Below are 19,216 nucleotides of genomic sequence, written 5' to 3'. Positions count from 1 at the left end.
GCCTCTAATCGCACCGCTTTGTATTTTTCAATATAACCATTTGAAACTGAAAGTAAAGTAAATGTCATGTAACGTAATTCAAGCATTTTGCGACATGTAAAACCGTGAAAAATTTTAACGTCATTCACGTCAAAACAAAACATAGATAAAAATAGGCATACGCAATGGCAAACTTGGATTTTATAAAATATGATACTTTAAAAGTTGTAACTTGTAGGAGGAAAACAAAAAACCATAAAAAAATAAATAAACAAAACCTTGAAACAGCTTTGACGGCGTGTATGTTTACAACTTCAATGGCTTGTGCATTATAGCACACAACTTCGTTTTGAATAAAATTCACACCAAAACGATGATAAAACTAATCATGTCGCGATGGAATATTTAGAATCTTACAAAACATCAAATTTTTAAAAATATAAGACAAAACAAAGTCTCCTAATTAGGGGTGTTCATCGGATCGGTTATTCAGGTTTTTTGGATCAGTTTATTTGAAAAAAATTTTCTGGATCCAAAAACCGAACCGATCCAATTTCAAAATTTGATAACTGAACTGAATTCAATTCGGATCAGTTTCGGTTATAACCCGAAAAAACCCGAGTTCAACCAAAAACCAAAATTTATATAATATATCATGTGCAACAGCTAATTATCAAAAAAAAAAAAAAAAACAATTACCAAACACGATGCAACATCATAAGTCAACACAACAATAGTCTTAAAACACAAAATGCAAAGTTTAAACTAAGAACAAAACAATGAAACTTCCAAATCTTTCACTTCACTTGGTTGAAGGCCTCATCTCTACAAAAAAAAATAAACTAAGAACAAATAAATAGAGGATTAGACTTGAACTTGCAAATATAAAACTTATAGAAATATAAAAAAAAATAAAAAAAAAATCACATTACTTAGATCAGTTTATTCGGTTTATCTGAACAAACCGACTAACCCGAATTCAAAATTTTCAAGATCCGAAAACTGAATTGGGAATTTGGATTCGATTAATATCCGATCCGAAATCCAAGTTCTCGGATCGGTTTTTTTTTGTTACAAATACGGTTTGGTTCGGTTTACGGTTTTTTTTGGGTTTTCGATTATTTTGAACACCCCTGCTCCTAATATATCATAATACATATTTGAAATAAGAGGTGATGTAGATTCAAGAATCATACAATTATACTGTTTATTGATCACTAGATTCACAAATAAGAGATGATAACAAAGACACTTTATTTGATTCGATTGTTTCAGTATCGTATTTGTGGTTATCATCTCGTAATTGTAAGTTTATTTGAACTGGGTGGCGTGGCTCAAAACCCGTTACTTAACATGTAATTTTTGTCTTGTCCTATTAGGTTTTCTTTCCAGATGTGGTTTATTAATAATCGAAGTTTTATATAATTTACTATAAAACGATTACAATAAAGTGGCAGGCAAACGGGCAACAAGCTGCGCCGCAACCCCCTTTTGAACAGCAAAGCCAATCCTGCTAAAAACGAAGCTTTGAGACCTAGGAGCTGAAGAGGTTCCGTGTACGACGCGCTGAACCCTACTCAAAAATTTCACAGCCTCTGGAGCCAGAAAACCAAATGTATCAAAGGCAAATGGTAGAAAGACATGTTGATTATCTAAACAAGCTTTCTCGTGTTTAACAACTTTGCCCGATTCAGCCTTCAACGCAGCCTGACCCACAACAAACCCACGGTCCCTGAGCCCAACAAGAGGAGACACTCCTGTAAGATCCACACAAGCGTGTTTCCCCCCTGCCCACCCGAACACAAGAATATCAGCTGGTCGTAAAGTAGACCTCCCTTCAATAGGATCCGTGAGAAAGTTAACAGGGGCCTCCTTTTTAGCAGAAATCCCTGCCCGTTTAAGAACATCACACAGAACATCCCTAACCAGATCATGTCTGTATTTAAAGCCAGGCAATTCTTTGCAATGCACCGCATGGTCACCAAAAGAATCCAAACAGACCTTGCGACAAATTGGGCAAGGTTCATCCGTCGGGAACATAGGGATCATTAACCGGTACACCAAGCTTCCCTTTCAAAAAAAAAAATTTGTTGTATATATAATGTGTATCCATTATCTAAAAATAATTAATATCTGACCTTTAAGCCATCGGGTCGGGTCAAGTATTCTTGACATAAAGAGGCCTTGATACACCAAGCTCTCTAAGTCGATCAACCATACCATAAAGAAACTCAAAGCTGAGTATGTGTTGTGCATTAAAATCATCTCTAACATGCAGATGAACCTTAAACCATTCCCCTAACATCCTATCAACATGATCCCGAATCATCCTCCACGGAACCGGATACTTCTCACAAAGCTTCAAATACTCAACAACCAAGTCAGCTTGATCCAGTTGAGCATCTTGAACACCCTCTTCACCATCTGTTACCAAATCAGCAGTCCTAAATCCACTAAACAAAGCCGGGTTTTCAAGCAGGGTGTCGGCTGAAAGCACCCCATCAGCACCCGTCTCTTCTAAGCAACGTTTCACATCATCCATGTGACGTATGTTTCCATTTGCCAGAACTGGTATTCGAAGAGCGTTTTTAACTGCGCGTATTGCTTCCCAATTTGCCCTGATATTTTTAAAATCTATTTCATTGCGTTTGCGCCCGTGCACTGCAAGAAGTGCACATCCTGCATCTTCTAACATTTTTGCATAGTTTAACGTGTCTTGTAAATCTGGGAAGATACGGATTTTGCAAGAGACGGGAATGCTTAGGTTTTGAGACAGTTTTTCAACTAATGACTTCACCAGAGGTAGGTTATCCATTAAAAAAGCTCCATAGTATTCTTGTTTCGCAACACGCTGTGGGCACCTGTAAATGGAAGATAAATATACAACTATATAAGTTATATATAGCCATGGGTTAACATAATGTGTCTATAACTATAATGTGTCTAGCTGGTAAGTTAACATCTGAAACTAGTAAACATGGTTGAAACTAGTAACATCTATTTCGGTGACCCCTAGTTTAACACAAGCAACTAAAAACTTGACCAAAGATGTCTACTTTTTATGCAAATTTCCATTGTTTATACTATAAACATGTATGTGTGGTACACCAAATCTGTACACTAGGTGTCTACTGTGACAAACATGGTAGGCTAGCTTGAATTTCATTCACGTTGACACAAATGTATTAGCTTTTGTTATAGTCCTTAAGTAAATTACTAAATACTATAAAACTTTCAGATTTCACAAAACGAAGTGCCATCATAGCTTTAATTAAGAAAACTTATGTGCTTAGTTAATATTTATGTACCTTCTTAATTCAAACATCCACATGTGCAAATATGAAAAAAGTTTTAAAACGGTAAATTTTAGAATGTTGAAATGGTTTTAGGGAAAGAGAAAGACTCTTAAGGGTTTTTTGGTGATCAATTATTTGAAATGACGGATCTCTGATTATTTCTTGTGATATGCCATTTGTAATGACAAATCTTACTGTGTCTTATCTGCCACTTTGACTGACAGATCACGCTACCCAATGTAGCCTACCCCTGTAAGTCAAAAGGCTTTTTGACAGAAATCTTCCATTTGAAATATTCCATTTGAAATAGTAAGTGTCGTCTAACATCCGCCATTTCAAATGGCAAGAATGAACAGTATTTTTTTTAAACGACTAATTTGAAAAATACATATTTTATTATTAGTTTTTTTTGTTTGTCGTTTTACTTTATATTTTTTCTTAAACGGCTAAATTGGATCACCAATGGGTTTAGTAGCAGAGATAACACTCGAGAGAAAACACACTACATATGAGAAAACTACATAAAAAATAGGGGGGGGGGGGGGGTTGTTTCAGGTTAGGCCATGAGGTTTTCTCATCTATGGTGGGTTTCTCCCGAATGTGGCATCCGCTACTCGGCCTATCAGTGATCCAAATTAGCTATTTAAGAAAAAATATAAAGTAAACCAACAAACTAAAAAAAATTAATAATAAAAAATATATTTTTCAAATTAGTCTTTCTAAAAAAATAAATGTATCAAATATGCTTGTTCTTCTGATCCGTTTACAGGCCTAGCCCCATTTAAGTCTGTGTACAACTCAATAGACAACAAGATCTGTAAACAGCTTACCCCAAATTAATGTCAACATAATCGCAATAAGGTTCCACCCTGCGCGCCGCTTCTAGCAAAGTATCCGGATCATTGGCACAAAACTGAACAAACAACGGTCGATCTTCCTATAAATCTCAAACCACAGGTATCAAATTCAACAGATTATATTTAAAATCAAATCCTAAAAGCGACGTCGTTAGTTACCTTGCATGTAGTAAATTCAGAAGCGCGATACTTCTCATCCTCCGCAAATATGTGAGAGTAAAGCATAGGTGCAGTCGCTCCGTATTTCCGGCAAAGTAATCTGAAAGGTAGCTCTGAATTATCAACCATTGGTGCCACAATTAGCTTAGGCTCGTCGAGACTCTTCCAATGCTTTTCAATTCTAGCATCAGCAGTCAAGCGAGTGGTTGGAGTGAGTACCGGTGAGGTGGGTTCTGAAACACAGGCGCTGCTGGTTTGAGTGAAGAAACACTAAGTGACCCGGTACAGATTATAGATAATCTGGGGGTTAAGTAATGTTTCCCACGAATGAGGTCTAGCTGAGGAGACTGTTCTTCAGGAGACCTGCAAAACAAACACCGTAAGCTCGTCACTGAGAAGGGGGGGGGGGTTCCTCCTTGTGACCACCCTCCGGCGTGAGAATCAGACTAGGTTGCTCTGAATATAAGTGTATATTAAGAGATTGCTAGATAACTGGATAGCAGATGATCTTACCATTCCAAGATGTTGGAGTATTTATAGCCGAAGGTAGGTTTTCTAGAAGGTACAGCCGGCTGAATAGTATTCCTGTTCAACCAACAGTGGATTACGCACAGGCCATACTGGTTGGTGGGTAGGTTACGGCCAACAGTAACAAAGTCGGCTGCACTATTCCACCAACTGTAGACTATGCACGTCCCACTTACTGTGGATTGTACGCAGGCCATGCTGGTTGGTGAATAGGTTACGGCCAACAGTAACACTATTCCACCAACTGTAGGCTGCGCATGCTCCACAGTAAGGGTTGGTGAGTAGGCAGCGGCTAATAGTGACAAACAGTACTAGAGGGTGCTCCTCATCGCACTGTTGTCGGTGAGCTGTCACCCTGTGATTGGCTCATGGGCTGTTCTGGTCAGATCGTCTGTCCTATCCATACCTTGGTAGGTATGGTACAAAAGATCTTTCAGAATCAGACTGGCTCATTTGGGCGGAATTGTTCCCGCCTTGCTCATTCCTTCACGTGACTGCTGAAGTAGCTAGTGTCTTGTGCGTGTAGCTCTGCTGTCTGCGGGTAGCCTTCCCTGATGGCTTGTATCCGCAACTGCGGGAACAGGCGGGGTACTTCACCATTGGGAGGCTTTCCCTGCGTGTACAGCTTGCGTACTGCGCGTAAGATTCTATGAGCATGGTGGGTCCTGCGGGAGCAGATGGCCTTTGCGCAGACGTCCCTGTTCAAGGTGAGTCTTGCGGGACCAACTGGTCTCTGCTGGGACCTACCTCTTCAAGTCCCCCCAGTCCAATGTTCTTCTCACGAATGTTTAATAAAGTGAGGTGAACTTTTGGACTTTAAGCAAGGGGTTTTGAAAAGGGTTTAGTTTTAAGGTTCTCCGTGGGGATTCTTCCCGCGGGTTTCCTAATGTCACTTGCAAAAATTCCCGATTTTTTTTTTTTGCTTGATCTTTGGGTATGATGCGGGTAGGTATGTAACCTTCTCGCAAGTCAGGAGCGTTGAGTCTCACTTGTGTGGATTCTCCTTGAGGTTTTAGTGGTTTTGAACATAGTGATCAATTATGTTTAAACCACCAATTCCATCCTGGAGCCTCAAACAATGTAGTTCTCGACGTTCCCGCTATGCGGGGATGTTATTTCCGTTTCCGCAAGCATTGCCCAGAAGATCCTTCTTGGTTTCAATTCCCTGCGGAGCGCTAGGTACGTGAAGGGTTTTGCCTGAACACTGTACCCGCGCTCGTCTTACGGTTACTTTACTTTCAAGGTGCCTCTGGCATCAATTCCCTGCGGGTGCTAGGTATGTGAAGGGTTTTGCCTTAACACTGTACCCGCACCCGTCTTATAGTTACTTTGTTGCCGGGGTATTCTTGGCTTCAATTCCCTGCGGGTGCAAGGTATGTGAAGGGTTTTGCCTTAACACTGTACCCGCGTCCGTCTTATGGTTACTTGGTTGCCAAGGTAAGGGGTGTTTTCCCGCTTACTTTTGAATCTTTTTGAATTTTGAAATTCAAAAGGTTGGTAAGGATAAGAACAATCCAAACATCTGAAACGTCGTGCGACAGTTTCTTCTGACTGTGTCAGGACGTGCAGGAAGTTATGGTGACGTGACAGAACATGGTCATTCCAGTCGCTTTTTCAGGCGCGTGGGCGTGTTTTTTCGGGCGCGTGGCCGCGAAGTTACTGGCACGTCCTTTCAACAGTTGTTGCCAGCTTGCTTTTTGCCACGTGTCATAGTTTCATTGCACTGTCGATTTCTCTCTCCTCCGCATTAAATTCACCGCATTAATTGCGATTACTATATAAAGGGGAAGAGGGTTATTTGCAATTCACACTTTCACCTCTCTTCTTCTTCTTAGTGATTTCCGGCAAATACTCCCCTTTTTCAGGCAAGCATTTTCCCGAAATCACTCTTCTTTCTGCAAAAATGTCTTCTCATGATGCTGAAGCTGTAGCCGACGATAGGAGTACTGCTGGCGAGTGCCAGTGTGCTCTACCTGTCGATCAGTACCAGTACATCGTCAGGAAGTTCATGCTCGAGTCCCTCGAGCCTGAGTTTCCTGAATCTCACCAGACTGTGTACGATGCCCCCAGTGGCAAGATCGGGGTATATGCTGCATTCTTTGTGTATGGAAACCTTAGGTTCCCATTGACAAAGTTTATGTACCGTGTCCTGGAGAGGCACGGGGTGCACCTGACCGAGGTGCATCCGATGGCGATTGCCAAGGTCCGGCACTTCGAGTGGGTGTGCCGGATTCTGGGTATTGAGCCCTACGTGGACCGCCTGATGACCTTCTATACTTGGAGGTGCGTCCAAGGGTGGTACACCCTGACAACCCGTATTAAGGGTTTAAAGATCTGCGTGACCGAGCGCAGTCTCCGATCGTGGAAGCGGGAGTTCTTCTACATCTCTGCCCGCGCCATCCCCATTGCTATGAAGTTCAAGAAGGGTCAAGCGCTTCCGAGCCTTCACGCTTCCAGCTACCAGGAGGCGGAATGGTTCGCGAAGATATCCCGGGTCCAATCTCCGGTTTACCGGTTTGCGGAGTCCGGGATGGTGCTGCTGGGGATGAGCCGGGTATGGAAGGATGCGTCTCGGTTTCCTATCCTTCTCGAATACGGTTTGAACTCTATTCCTTATGGTATGTCTTGTCTTTCTTGCTGATATTAGTTTATTTTCTAACTCTTTTCTTTCAGAGGGGAATAATTTGGAGTCGCTCCTGTTCCCGCGGGAAGCTGACAGTCCCGTGCGGGTGGGCACTCGTGCTCTGGACGACAATGAGCTGCCCATCCTGGAGCAAACGGCGGATAGGTTTGTGGAGGTCTATCCGCCGGGCCAAGAGATCCTGAGCCACCGGCGGCCAGGTAAGGAGATATTTTATCCCGAACCCCTCAATGCTGTACCCGCTGTTGGAAATCCTTACATCCTATCTTCTTCTGAGGAATCCGCAGATGGTCCTCCCCTTGTGCGGAAGAAGAAGACTGCTGCCGGCGTGAAGGGGAAGGAGAAGGCCTCCACAGCTGATCCAGTGGTTCTATCTGACACGGAGTCAGATAGTGAAGAGGTGGCGGGGAAGCCCGTTGGTGAGAAGACCACTGCTCCGGAGGCTACGACCGTTACCTCCGGAGAACCAACGAAGACGACGGTGACCGGTACCAAGAGGCCGGCTCCATCGGGTTCCTCCCCGCCCGTCCGTACGTTCAGGGTCAAGAAAACCCGTAAGTATAATCATAATGCCTTTGTAGATTTGTCACTTCATAATTTTCTTTTAACACTTTGTTTGTGCAGGCGTGGATGTTGACGCAATCCGTGGTGAAATGCAGGGGAGTACCTCCTCGCCAATAACGGTAGGCTCGGTCAGCCTTCCTGAGGCGTCGACCCAATCGCCTGCGCCTGCATCCGCTGGTCCAGTTGCTCATTCCGTCGAGCCAACTGTTCCGGCCGAGATGACGTCACCGCCGGCCGTGAGTGCGATTTTTACAGCATCCTTCACGGAACCGGCGGTTACTGCTGCTTTTGAGGAGGCGGCGACCGCGGCGGAGACCACGACGGCGACCACGGCGGCTGCCACCATGCCCGCGCCACCGGCACCGACAGCCGGACCATCAGGTACGCGCAGGGCTTCCTGCCGATCTTTGCCACCTTCCCATCTGCCTGACCTGTTGGATGGATTTCCTTTAGGTTCAGGTGATGGGTTTGGCGGATATCGGCCTGTCATTGACCCTACAGGTGCGTAGGGTTCCTTTGTTTTTCCCCTTTTTTTTTATCATCTTTTCCTTACTGTCTTTGTTTCTTTTGCAGTGTCGGATTCCAATGAAGTGTATGTTCCACGATGGAACATACGCCGAGGAACAACCCTTCGTACCCCTGTGGAGTGCGTGGACTGGGCCCGCCACGCTGCTCCTCATGGTGCGTTGGGGGAAGCCATGGCTAGCTACCAGGAGGGTAGGCTAACCAATGAGCTTCGGGTTCTCCAGGCCCGGATGCAGCCGCGCATCGAGCTGCTTTGTCGTGAAAACGACAAGTTGAAAGCAGCTCGCGCCAAAGACGTATCTGAAGCGCGTGCTCTCCGGGAGGAGAACCAGCAGCTGGCGGCAGCTGCCGCCGCCAAGGAGAAGGCCTTCAAGGCCCTCGAGGTTGAAGTTCAGGCGCGACTCGAGGCCCGTTCCAAGGCTGCCCAAGCTGTGAATGAACAGCTTCGGCTGGCCAGGGAAACTGCGCGAAACGCAACCGAGAGGGCTGCCCAGGCTGAAGCCGTTGCTGAGCCTCTGCGTTTGGAGAATGAGGAGCTGAAAGGCAAATTAGAGGCTCTCCAACGCGCTCATGATGCCTTGGCAATGGAAGATGCCAAGAAACTCCAGGAAATCCTGGACCAGAGAGGGGTGCTTGACCAAACCGAGCGGAAGCTTAAGGGCGTCGAAGAGGCTGCCGCTAAGGAAGTTTTACTTGCCAACCTTAACAAGAGCGAAGCCGAACGCGCCCATACCGAAGCTCAAGCTGCCCTCCAATGGCTTCTTCGAGAAGCGTTGCCTCAGGTATGTTTAGATTTATCTTCACGCATTTCTTTTGTAAGAAAAGGTTCTAATACTTGTATTTTTTTCTTTGTAGGTTGTGCGTCGGGTCTTTTCAGAGACCTCCTACGATGATGCTATGACCGCAGCCCTCAATGCTTCTCATGATGATGGGGAAAAGGCCGGCTTCATGCTTGGTCTAGGGTTTGTTGAGAAAGGCGTCCCGCCTTCCAACTTCCCTTTGTTCGATGTGGATACCGAAGCCATTTACGACCAAGCATTGAACCAATACGCCGCCTTCCCGCATCCAGTGGTGGAAAAGGTGGATGAAGTAGCTGTTGCTGATGATGGGTTAGCTGTCCTCAAAGCTTTCCTCGAACCACCCCGTTCTTCTGACGGAGCGGGTCCTAGTGGAGGCGGCCCTGAAGCTTGACCCCGAAGATCCCTTTCCATTGCTTAGACTTGTATAGATTCTCTTCTAGGCGGGTAGTAACCCGGCCATTCTTGTAATGTATTATTGAAATATAAATCTTTTTGCGTATAAGATTGTTATTTCCTTCTTTGGATTCCTTGCTTTATAAACTCATGACTTGCATACTTATTTTAAGTTAGCAATTTTCCAAGTGTTCTAGAATAAGTTAACCTTTTGAACGTGGTTGATGATGGGTTAAAGTTTCGCTTCCTCTTTCGTGATTGTGCGGGTAGAACCGTCACTTGCACTTGGTAAGATGGCTAAACTTTAACCTTTATCTGACCTGCGTGCAGGTTTTCCTCATTTCTAAGTATTTAGGATAAGTTAACCTTTGAACGTGGTTGATAGTGGGTTTAAGTTTCGCTTCCTCCTTCGTGATTGTGCGGGTAGAACCGTCACTTGCACTTGGGTAGGATGGCTAAACTTTACCCATACCTGACCTGCGTGTAGGGTTTCCTTTTTTCCTTGTATATATATATATATATATATTTTTTTTTTTTTTTTTTTTTTTTTAGGATAACCTTTGAACGTGGTAAATGATAGTTTAAAGTTTTGCTTCCTTATTTGTGATTGTGCGGATAAGACCGTCACTTGCACTTACAAGGATGGCTAAACTTTACTTACATCATACCTGCGTGTAGGTCTCCCTTATTTTTGACGTTGTGTTTATGCGGGTTTTGCCGCCTTCCACACGTAACGACTTACTTCTCCCCCTTTGTGTTAAACACCGGTACCAGTGGGGAGTTCATAAGAATAAAGGTAAACACATTATGAAAGGAGAATCATTTCCATTAGAAGTGGCTCTTGGCCTTTTCTTTACAAGTTTTGGAATTGATCTACATATAACATTTGCGTAATTGAGCTCCATTCCATGTTCTTGGGATGGGAGTGCCATCGAGCCTTTCGAGCCGGTATGCGCCCTTTCCCAGAACTTGTTTGATAACATATGGCCCTTCCCAGACTGGGGCCAACTTTCCTGGGCGTTCTTGGTTCGAAGCCTCGTTGTTACGCAGTATGTAGTCTCCTTCCTTGAAGTTGCAGAGTTTTACCCGCGTGTTGTAGTACTTTTGCATGTCGTTTGTAATTCTCTTCACGCACCGCGGCTAAGTCTCTGCGTTCCTCGGTTAGCATAAGATCCAACCGTCTTTCCGCATCATTGTCTTCTGGCTGACTCAAGACCCTTGGTGAGGGTAGACCAATTTCGACCGGGACCATGGCTTCCGTGCCATAAGTGAGGCTGAACGGGGTTTCCCCCGTACTGGCCTTCTTCAGCGTTCTGTTTGCCCAAAGGACGTGCGGAAGCTCGTCCACCCAGCCGGATCTGTGTTTCAAAAGTCTTTTCTTGATGCCTTCGACGATGCTCTTGTTTGCTCTTTCCACCTCACCATTACCTTGCGGGTGTGCCACTGAGGTAAAGGTGTGGGTGATTTGAAGTTCTTTCAGCCACTGTTGTAGCTTCTTGTCAGCAAAGTTGGTGCCGTTATCGCTCACCAAATTCTGTGGAAGTCCAAAACGACAAATTATAAATTCCCAAATAAATTTTTTGATATGCTTTGCGGTTGTTTGGGCTAAAGGTTTTGCTTCTATCCACTTGGTGAAGTAGTCGATGGCTACCACTAGGAACTGAACATTTCCTGCTGCTGTAGGAAATGGGCCTGTCACATCGATGGCCCACTTCTGAAATGGCCACGAAGAAGTGACTGGAACCAGTTCGTTTTTTGGGCGATGCGTGTTAGGTGCGTAAAGCTGGCAAGACCTGCATTTTCTGATGTATGCCAGTGCATCCGTATGCATCCCCGGCCAAAAGTATCCCGCGTTGTTTAGCTTGGCTACAACAGCGCGGGGGCCTGCGTGTACCCCACAGATGCCTTCGTGTACTTCCCTTAGGAGGTAGTCGGCATCTTGGTTGTCCACGCATCTCAAGAGTGGGCCAAGAAAGTTACGTCTGTAAAGGATGTCATTGACGAGTTGATAATTCAGTGCTTTACAGCGTAGTTTTCTTGCCTGTGTTTTTGACTCTGGTAGTATTCCTGCTGCAAGGTAATTTATTATTGGTGTCATCCACGTTTCTGTACTGGTTTGGATGACACAAATTTCCTTGTGCGGGACTGATGGTGCTTCGAGGAGTTCAATGCGGATGTCCTTTCCCAAGTGGGTGAAGGCTAGTGATGCAAGCTTGCTTAACGCATCCGCAGATTTGTTTTCGCTGCGCTTGACGTGTATGACTTTACAATCACTAAAATCACGCATAAGGGTTTTTGCCTGGGCGAGGTACAGGGCCATGGTGTCATTCACAGCCGTGTATGTTCCATTTATTTGGTTGGCCACCAGCATGGAATCCACGTGGGCTTCTAAGTTTTTCACTCCCATCTTACGCGCAATTCTCAAACCGGCCAAGAATGCTTCATATTCGGCTTCGTTATTCGTACTTGGAAAGTCCAGCCGAATAGCGTAAGTATATTCTTGGCCCGCTGGGTTGGTTAATTTTAACCCTGCGCCTGAACCCTCGTTATTGGCTGCTCCATCAGTGTAGAGTCGCCAGACATCATTGACGTCCTGTGCTGTGGAGGGTTGAGCCTCCTCCTGGCACTCTTTTTCCCGCGAAACGGGGACTTCTGCAATAAAATCGGCCAAGACCTGGCCTTTTATGGCTGGTCTTGGCTTGTACTTAATTGCATATTCTCCCAATTCAATTGCCCATTTGGCTAGACGTCCCGATAATTCGGGTTTGCCTAGAACATTTGAGAGTTTGAAGTTGGTGAGAATGGTGATCGGGTGGCCCTGGAAATATCGTCTTAACCTGCGTGAAGCGTGTATAAGTGCTAAGACCAATTTTTCGAGGGTAGAGTACCGGGTTTCTACGTCTGTTAGTATACGGCTAACATAATAGATTGGCATCTGGATGCCCTTTCGTTCTACTAGCAAGACTGCCCCGGTTGCTCTATCTGTTGCGGAAAGGTATAGGATTAACTCCTCTCCCGCTTGTGGTGCTGTAAGCGTTGGGAGTTCGATCAGGCGTGACCGAATCTCCTGAAAAGCTGCTTCCGCTTCTGGTGTCCAGCGGAAGTGCGTTTTCTTCAAGCAGTTTCTCAGTGTTGACACGAAAGGAAACGACTTATCCGCATGGTTTGCCAAGAAGCGATTAAGTGCGACTAGTCGCCCATTCAGTGTCTGAGCCTGTTTGATGGTGGTAGGTGATTCCATTTTAACAATGGCTTCGACCTTTTCAGGGTTCGCTCTAAAGCCATCTTTAGTAACAATGACTCCCAAGAACTTCCCTTCTTCCATCCCAAATGAACACTTGCTCGGGTTGAGCTTCATGTTTATCTTTCGGAGCGTGTTGAAAGTTTCTTCAATGTCTTTCAACATCGCCTCAGGCTCGAGGCTTTTGATGACCAAATCATCCATATAGACTTCCAAGTTTCTCCCGATTTGGGCATGAAACTCTTTGTCCATTAGTCGTTGGTACGTGGACCCTGCATTCTTAAGTCCGAATGGCATCATTTTATAACAAAATGTACCATCGGGCGTCCGAAATGCGGTTTTTTCCTGGTCATCAATGGCCATGTGGATTTGGTGGTACCCCTTATACGCATCCAAGAAGCATTTAAGGCGAAATGGCGCCAACGAATCCACTTTGAGATCAATTTCTGGTAACGGATAACAATCTTTGGGGCATGCTTTGTTCAAATATTTGAAATCTATGCACATGCGCCATTGTTTGTCATTCTTCGGTACCATTACGGGATTTGCAACCCATGTTTGATATCTACTAACGCGTACGATGCCTGCGTCAAGGAGTTCCTTGACTTGGGTTCTACACGCGTTAGTTTGTTCAGGCCCCATTACCCTGCGCTTTTGTACGATTGGCGTAACAGCCGGATCGCATTTGAGCTTATGCTCCGCCTTACTTCGGGGTACACCAGTCATGTCAGCTGGTGTCCACGCAAAGATGTCAGCGTTTTTCTGCAGTAAGCGCTTGAGTAAGGTGCGGGTGGGATCAACAATTGTTGGTCCAATGGTAACGGCCTGGTCGGGGTATTTGCCATTGAAGGCCCATTTTTCTGGTTCAGTGACGGTTGGTTTAGCCTTCTTCGGTTTGGGTTTAGATGAGACAGATGCAATGCATACCTGGGGAATGCCAGAGATCATTGCTACACCCTCAGCTGTTGGCCATCCCATCATGCCGTGGACTGAAGATACCACGGCGTTGAATCTTGCCATCCCATCTCTTCCGAATAGGATGTCGTATGTGTGGTGTGGCTTTTTCATCACGACAAAATCCACGTCTTCTGTGCGTGAATGATTCCCATCAGTAAGAGTAACGGGGAAAGATAGGATACCCAGGGGTGTTTCTGTACTGCCATCAAACCCTTCCATTGAAGCGTAGACCGTTTCCAAGCGTTCCTTGTCTTCATCATCCAGCTTATCAAAGAACTGCTTGTACATCACTGTCGACGAAGCGCCGTTGTCAGCAAGAGTGCGGGAGGTGATGTAGTGCCCCAGCTGGCTTCTGATGACGATGGGGCCTTCTTTGCTGGGGCCTCCTGGCACTCGCGGGAAGCGCACCTCAGCTTCCTTCCACGCGCATGGTTCTATCACCCGTCTTTTTCTTCCTCTGACCTTGCCATGAACCATGTTGATGCTGATGTCGACGGGCTTTCGTCCGTTACCTCTGTACCGGTTGTCATTCCTTCCTCCCTTCCTGATCGATGCCACGAGATGTGCAAGCCTTCCATCCTTAACAAATGTTTCAATAATATCCTTCAAGGATGTGCACTCTTCAGTACCATGACCCTTTGTCCCGTGGAAATCACAGGATTTGCTTTGATCCGCATTAGGTTTCTGCCGGATCGATGGGGCTTTGGGCCATGGCAATTTTTCCGTGGCAAATATCTCCGTGACGCTCTTTGTGAGTGGCGTCCACCGGTGTTTTCGATTTGAAGGGTGTGTGTTGTCCCTTCCGCCAACAAGAGGGCGAGAGCTGGATGAGGTGTCAAAGTTTACCCTTGACTGCCAAATACCTAGCCTCCTCTTTTTATTCTGCCGGGCGATCCGGACATTGTTCTCTCTTGTCCTCTGCGTGTAGAGGTGCGTACTCTGGGGAAGGTCCCTTCCCAGTTGCTTTTCCGTCTCGGCAAAGCGCTTTGCCGCCGTCATGATGGCATCCCATGTGGATGGCATGCCATCCTTACCCGTCAACGTGCGGATAAGTTCTGGGTATTCGGCGCCTTGGATGAAGGCGGCGCGAACCAGATCCTCACTTATGTTGCCGAGACTAAGCTTTTTGGAGTTGAAGCGAGTGATGAAGTCTAGTAAAGATTCATCCTCCTCTCTCACGCAGTTCAGGATCGTCCACTGCTCTTCAGTGTACTTCCTCTGTTGGCTGAAGTGCTGGCTGAACTTGTTCTGAAAGTCCGCCCAGTCATATATGTGGTGGATCGGTAAACGATCGAACCATGCCCTGGCTGCTCCGACCAGAGTCATCTGGAACATGTAGCACCACGTGGGTTCCGTCCAGTTGCTGACGGTAGCCCCCGCAATGAACCTGTTCAGATGGTCGTCTGGGTCGGATAGACCATCATAAGTGCCAATGTTTGACATTTGTTTGGCACTTCTCGGGGCGATTGCCTCCGCAATGTCTCTTGCGAATTTTGACATTCCTGCATTTGTGGCAGTTGGTCTAAAGGTTTTGGAGAAGTCACGCGGGTTTCTCTCCGCGATTGGTTTAAAAGCTTCCCCAAAATTCCTTTTTGGTTGGACGTCCGTGTCCTTACGCTTCCCTTTCGCATTATGGCGAGGGTTCGCGTCGGTATCAGACTCCAACTCGTCTTCTGAGTACTCACAGTCACTGCTCATATTGAGGTGTTGGCGAGTACTGGTGAATTCGTCAGCCTGTTGAGCTGAACGCAAGCGTTCATCCAATTCGGCTTGGAATTCTCTTTGCCGTGCTTCGGCCCACGCCTTCACTTGATCTAGTGTTTGGCGAGGGACCTTCGTTCGTTTTTCCAGTTGGGTATCGGTGAACCCCAATGGAATATTTACTCCACTTGCCCCGGCTTGGGTAGTCGGGGTAGTGTTCGTAAGGATTGTATAACCGCCGGTGTTCCCCCCAGTTGCTGGGGTGGTTACCGGGGTTTCTTGGTCAGTTACAGGCCTTTGGACCGGAGTAACGTTAACCATTTCTTCAGAAATTGTGAAAACTAAAATAGTTCTAGCTTTTATGCACGGATGGCGCCAATGAAGAAACACTAAGTGACCCGGTACAGATTATAGATAATCTGGGGGTTAAGTAATGTTTCCCACGAATGAGGTCTAGCTGAGGAGACTGTTCTTCAGGAGACCTGCAAAACAAACACCGTAAGCTCGTCACTGAGAAGGGGGGGGGGGTTCCTCCTTGTGACCACCCTCCGGCGTGAGAATCAGACTAGGTTGCTCTGAATATAAGTGTATATTAAGAGATTGCTAGATAACTGGATAGCAGATGATCTTACCATTCCAAGATGTTGGAGTATTTATAGCCGAAGGTAGGTTTTCTAGAAGGTACAGCCGGCTGAATAGTATTCCTGTTCAACCAACAGTGGATTACGCACAGGCCATACTGGTTGGTGGGTAGGTTACGGCCAACAGTAACAAAGTCGGCTGCACTATTCCACCAACTGTAGACTATGCACGTCCCACTTACTGTGGATTGTACGCAGGCCATGCTGGTTGGTGAATAGGTTACGGCCAACAGTAACACTATTCCACCAACTGTAGGCTGCGCATGCTCCACAGTAAGGGTTGGTGAGTAGGCATCGGCTAATAGTGACAAACAGTACTAGAGGGTGCTCCTCCTCGCACTGTTGTCGGTGAGCTGTCACCCTGTGATTGGCTCATGGGCTGTTCTGGTCAGATCGTCTGTCCTATCCATACCTTGGTAGGTATGGTACAAAAGATCTTTCAGAATCAGACTGGCTCATTTGGGCGGAATTGTTCCCGCCTTGCTCATTCATTCACGTGACTGCTGAAGTAGCTAGTGTCTTGTGCGTGTAGCTCTGCTGTCTGCGGGTAGCCTTCCCTGATGGCTTGTATCCGCAACTGCGGGAACAGGCGGGGTACTTCACCATTGGGAGGCTTTCCCTGCGTGTACAGCTTGCGTACTGCGCGTAAGATTCTATGAGCATGGTGGGTCCTGCGGGAGCAGATGGCCTTTGCGCAGACGTCCCTGTTCAAGGTGAGTCTTGCGGGACCAACTGGTCTCTGCTGGGACCTACCTCTTCAGTGCAGTCGCTCCGTATTTCCGGCAAAGTAATCTGAAAGGTAGCTCTGAATTATCAACCATTGGTGCCACAATTAGCTTAGGCTCGTCGAGACTCTTCCAATGCTTTTCAATTCTAGCATCAGCAGTCAAGCGAGTGGTTGGAGTGAGTACCGGTGAGGTGGGTTCTGAAACACAGGCGCTGCTGGTTTGAGTGATGGAATCAACGACCATGATGAAGGTGGATTGTTTCTGGGATTTAAGGAGAGAAAACTGCAGCATACACCCTAGTCTAGAGCACCACCCACTCTATAACTACATAGTAATAATAAAATCAATACAATATTTTTTTAATTATTAACCTATGTTTAACTAATTAATATTTTTCTAATTATATCATCCTAATTCATTCTTTAATCATTTTAATCTATTTTCAATTAAAAATCTTTTTATTTACTTTTCAATTTTTTTAAAAGACTAATCTACTTATACTGTTGAACCAATATATTTTGTAGACACTTGGGCTCTCACTATTGGTCAATTCCTTTTATTTTCATTAATACTAAGCCATATTATAATTTCTTATTAATATAATAATACAAAATTCATTTTAATTTTTGATTCTGGCGAATCCAGATTTAATGTTTGTAACTCATAAACCGACCGGATGTATATGACATAATCCTAAACAAATATAAGAAAATATAATAATAATTCATTATTTTATAATCAGTTTTGTTTTTAAATTTATTATCAGTTTCATTATCTCCTTATCAATTCCCAAAGATTAATTAATTAATTAACTATGGCTATATAATAAATGCACTCTTCATCTATGCATTAATTATTGATAACTATTTTTTTTTTAATTGGTTATAGAGATTTCCTATTATAGTAAGCACGTTTTTTTTCCGGTTTTTTTTTTACATCAATAAACATAGAATGCCTAGATACTTTATATGGGTGAACCAATGACAAAAGACCACCGCCAGCTGGCCTAACCCAGTCGTACGGAACCCTTAAGTGTCTCCAATTTATCTCCAATTTCAGGGGAAAATCCACCCGCCCGAAGGCCCACTGATGGTAAAACCCAGACGCACTCAGAATCGAACTGGAGATCACAAAGATCCTAGTATTCCTTAATTGAACCACCCATGTCCCTCCCAAAGCGTTTTTCCTTTCAGCTGTTAACATTTTCAAAATTACAATTATTATATTTCCTTATACTTGTTATATATTTTTATGTTAATGATGAATCAAGTTAAGGCAATTACAATTACGGTTATCGTCTTTTCTTCTTATAGTTGCATTTATAATTTATGAACCTTCCATACAACACTAATAAACATCTTCTGTATGCTATAAATATTAACAAAGATCATTAGTATTAATACATCCTTTAACTCCTAATTATTTTTATTAAAATAAATAATTTATAACATTCCATAACCATCCTTACCCCCTGTATCACATCAACGCGCCAAAAGCTACTGAAGTTCAAATCACCGTTTACATTAGACGCACCAAAACTGTAGCATCCCGTTTTATATATAAAAATAAAATATTTGAGGTTTATATTTCAAATATTATATGATGAGTAACTAACAAGTAAAATGACTCATTGAGACATGAGGTGTTTAAACGAGCATTTGGTGTTATTTAATATTGTTTAAAAAAATACAAAATAAGTATGTAATAGTAAAATTTCAGCTTCTATTCTTATTTCCGCTTCAATATCAACGGTGAGTTTCTCAAACCCCTTTTTTAACGTCTTTATATTTTGGGAGGAGCATGTATATCCTATTCAAAGCATTTACTTAGTTATTCATTTTCAAACTACAATTCTTATTATGGACTTGTGTGTTTACTTGATTACTTGCTTCAATTTCAACTTCAATTTCTAGTGATAAGTATGATCATACGCCCCCCTGCACTCAAGACCGTTGTGTTATGAGTGAAAAAGGGACCCCTGATCCGAGTACGTTGGTTGTTATCAACTAGAAAGGACCTTACATGCGAGTTGTTACCAACTGGAAAGGACCTTACTTGCGATTTACACTTGTTCATAGAATTGTATGATTTTCTTTTATGTATATATCAAACTTGTGTGATTCTCACCAACTACTTGGTAGTTGCTTTATTTTATATACATGCTACAAGTAAAATTATTAGAGGTTAAAGCTTGATGAAGACACTA

The 19,216-nt window shown here is 44.4% G+C and overlaps 1 protein-coding gene across 1 annotated transcript; it reads right to left on the bottom strand.

Annotated features, from left to right (window-relative positions):
• Nucleotides 1–2,105: 2,105 nt before the first annotated feature.
• Nucleotides 2,106–17,253, bottom strand: LOC143631177 (uncharacterized). Its single transcript, XM_077100019.1, has 4 exons — nt 17,036–17,253; nt 4,292–4,541; nt 4,106–4,212; nt 2,106–2,840 (listed from the first exon to the last, which is right to left on the bottom strand). Exons 1-4 carry the CDS (start codon nt 17,251–17,253, stop codon nt 2,138–2,140), a joined length of 1,278 nt encoding a protein of 425 aa, XP_076956134.1. The 3' UTR covers nt 2,106–2,137.
• Between the last annotated feature and the right edge of the window lie 1,963 nt (nt 17,254–19,216).

This window comes from Bidens hawaiensis, unplaced genomic scaffold (assembly GCF_021521415.1).
Source record: "Bidens hawaiensis isolate Kalapana, Puna unplaced genomic scaffold, B.hawaiensis_p1.1 tig00005959_1, whole genome shotgun sequence".
Classification (NCBI taxonomy): Eukaryota; Viridiplantae; Streptophyta; class Magnoliopsida; order Asterales; family Asteraceae; genus Bidens; species Bidens hawaiensis.
This window is presented reverse-complemented; position numbering and strand designations above follow the sequence as displayed.

What these genes read in the sequence shown, in the direction of transcription:
- LOC143631177 (XM_077100019.1), bottom strand. Translation starts at nt 17,253, where the DNA reads ATGGTCGTTGATTCCATCACTCAAACCAGCAGCGCCTGTGTTTCAGAA. An exon ending in CTGAATTTACTACATGCAAG is followed by an intron (nt 4,213 to 4,291) that starts GTAACTAACGAC and finishes TGAGATTTATAG; the next exon opens with GAAGATCGACCGTTGTTTGT. An exon ending in TATGTTGACATTAATTTGGG is followed by an intron (nt 2,841 to 4,105) that starts GTAAGCTGTTTA and finishes TTCCATTTACAG; the next exon opens with GTGCCCACAGCGTGTTGCGA.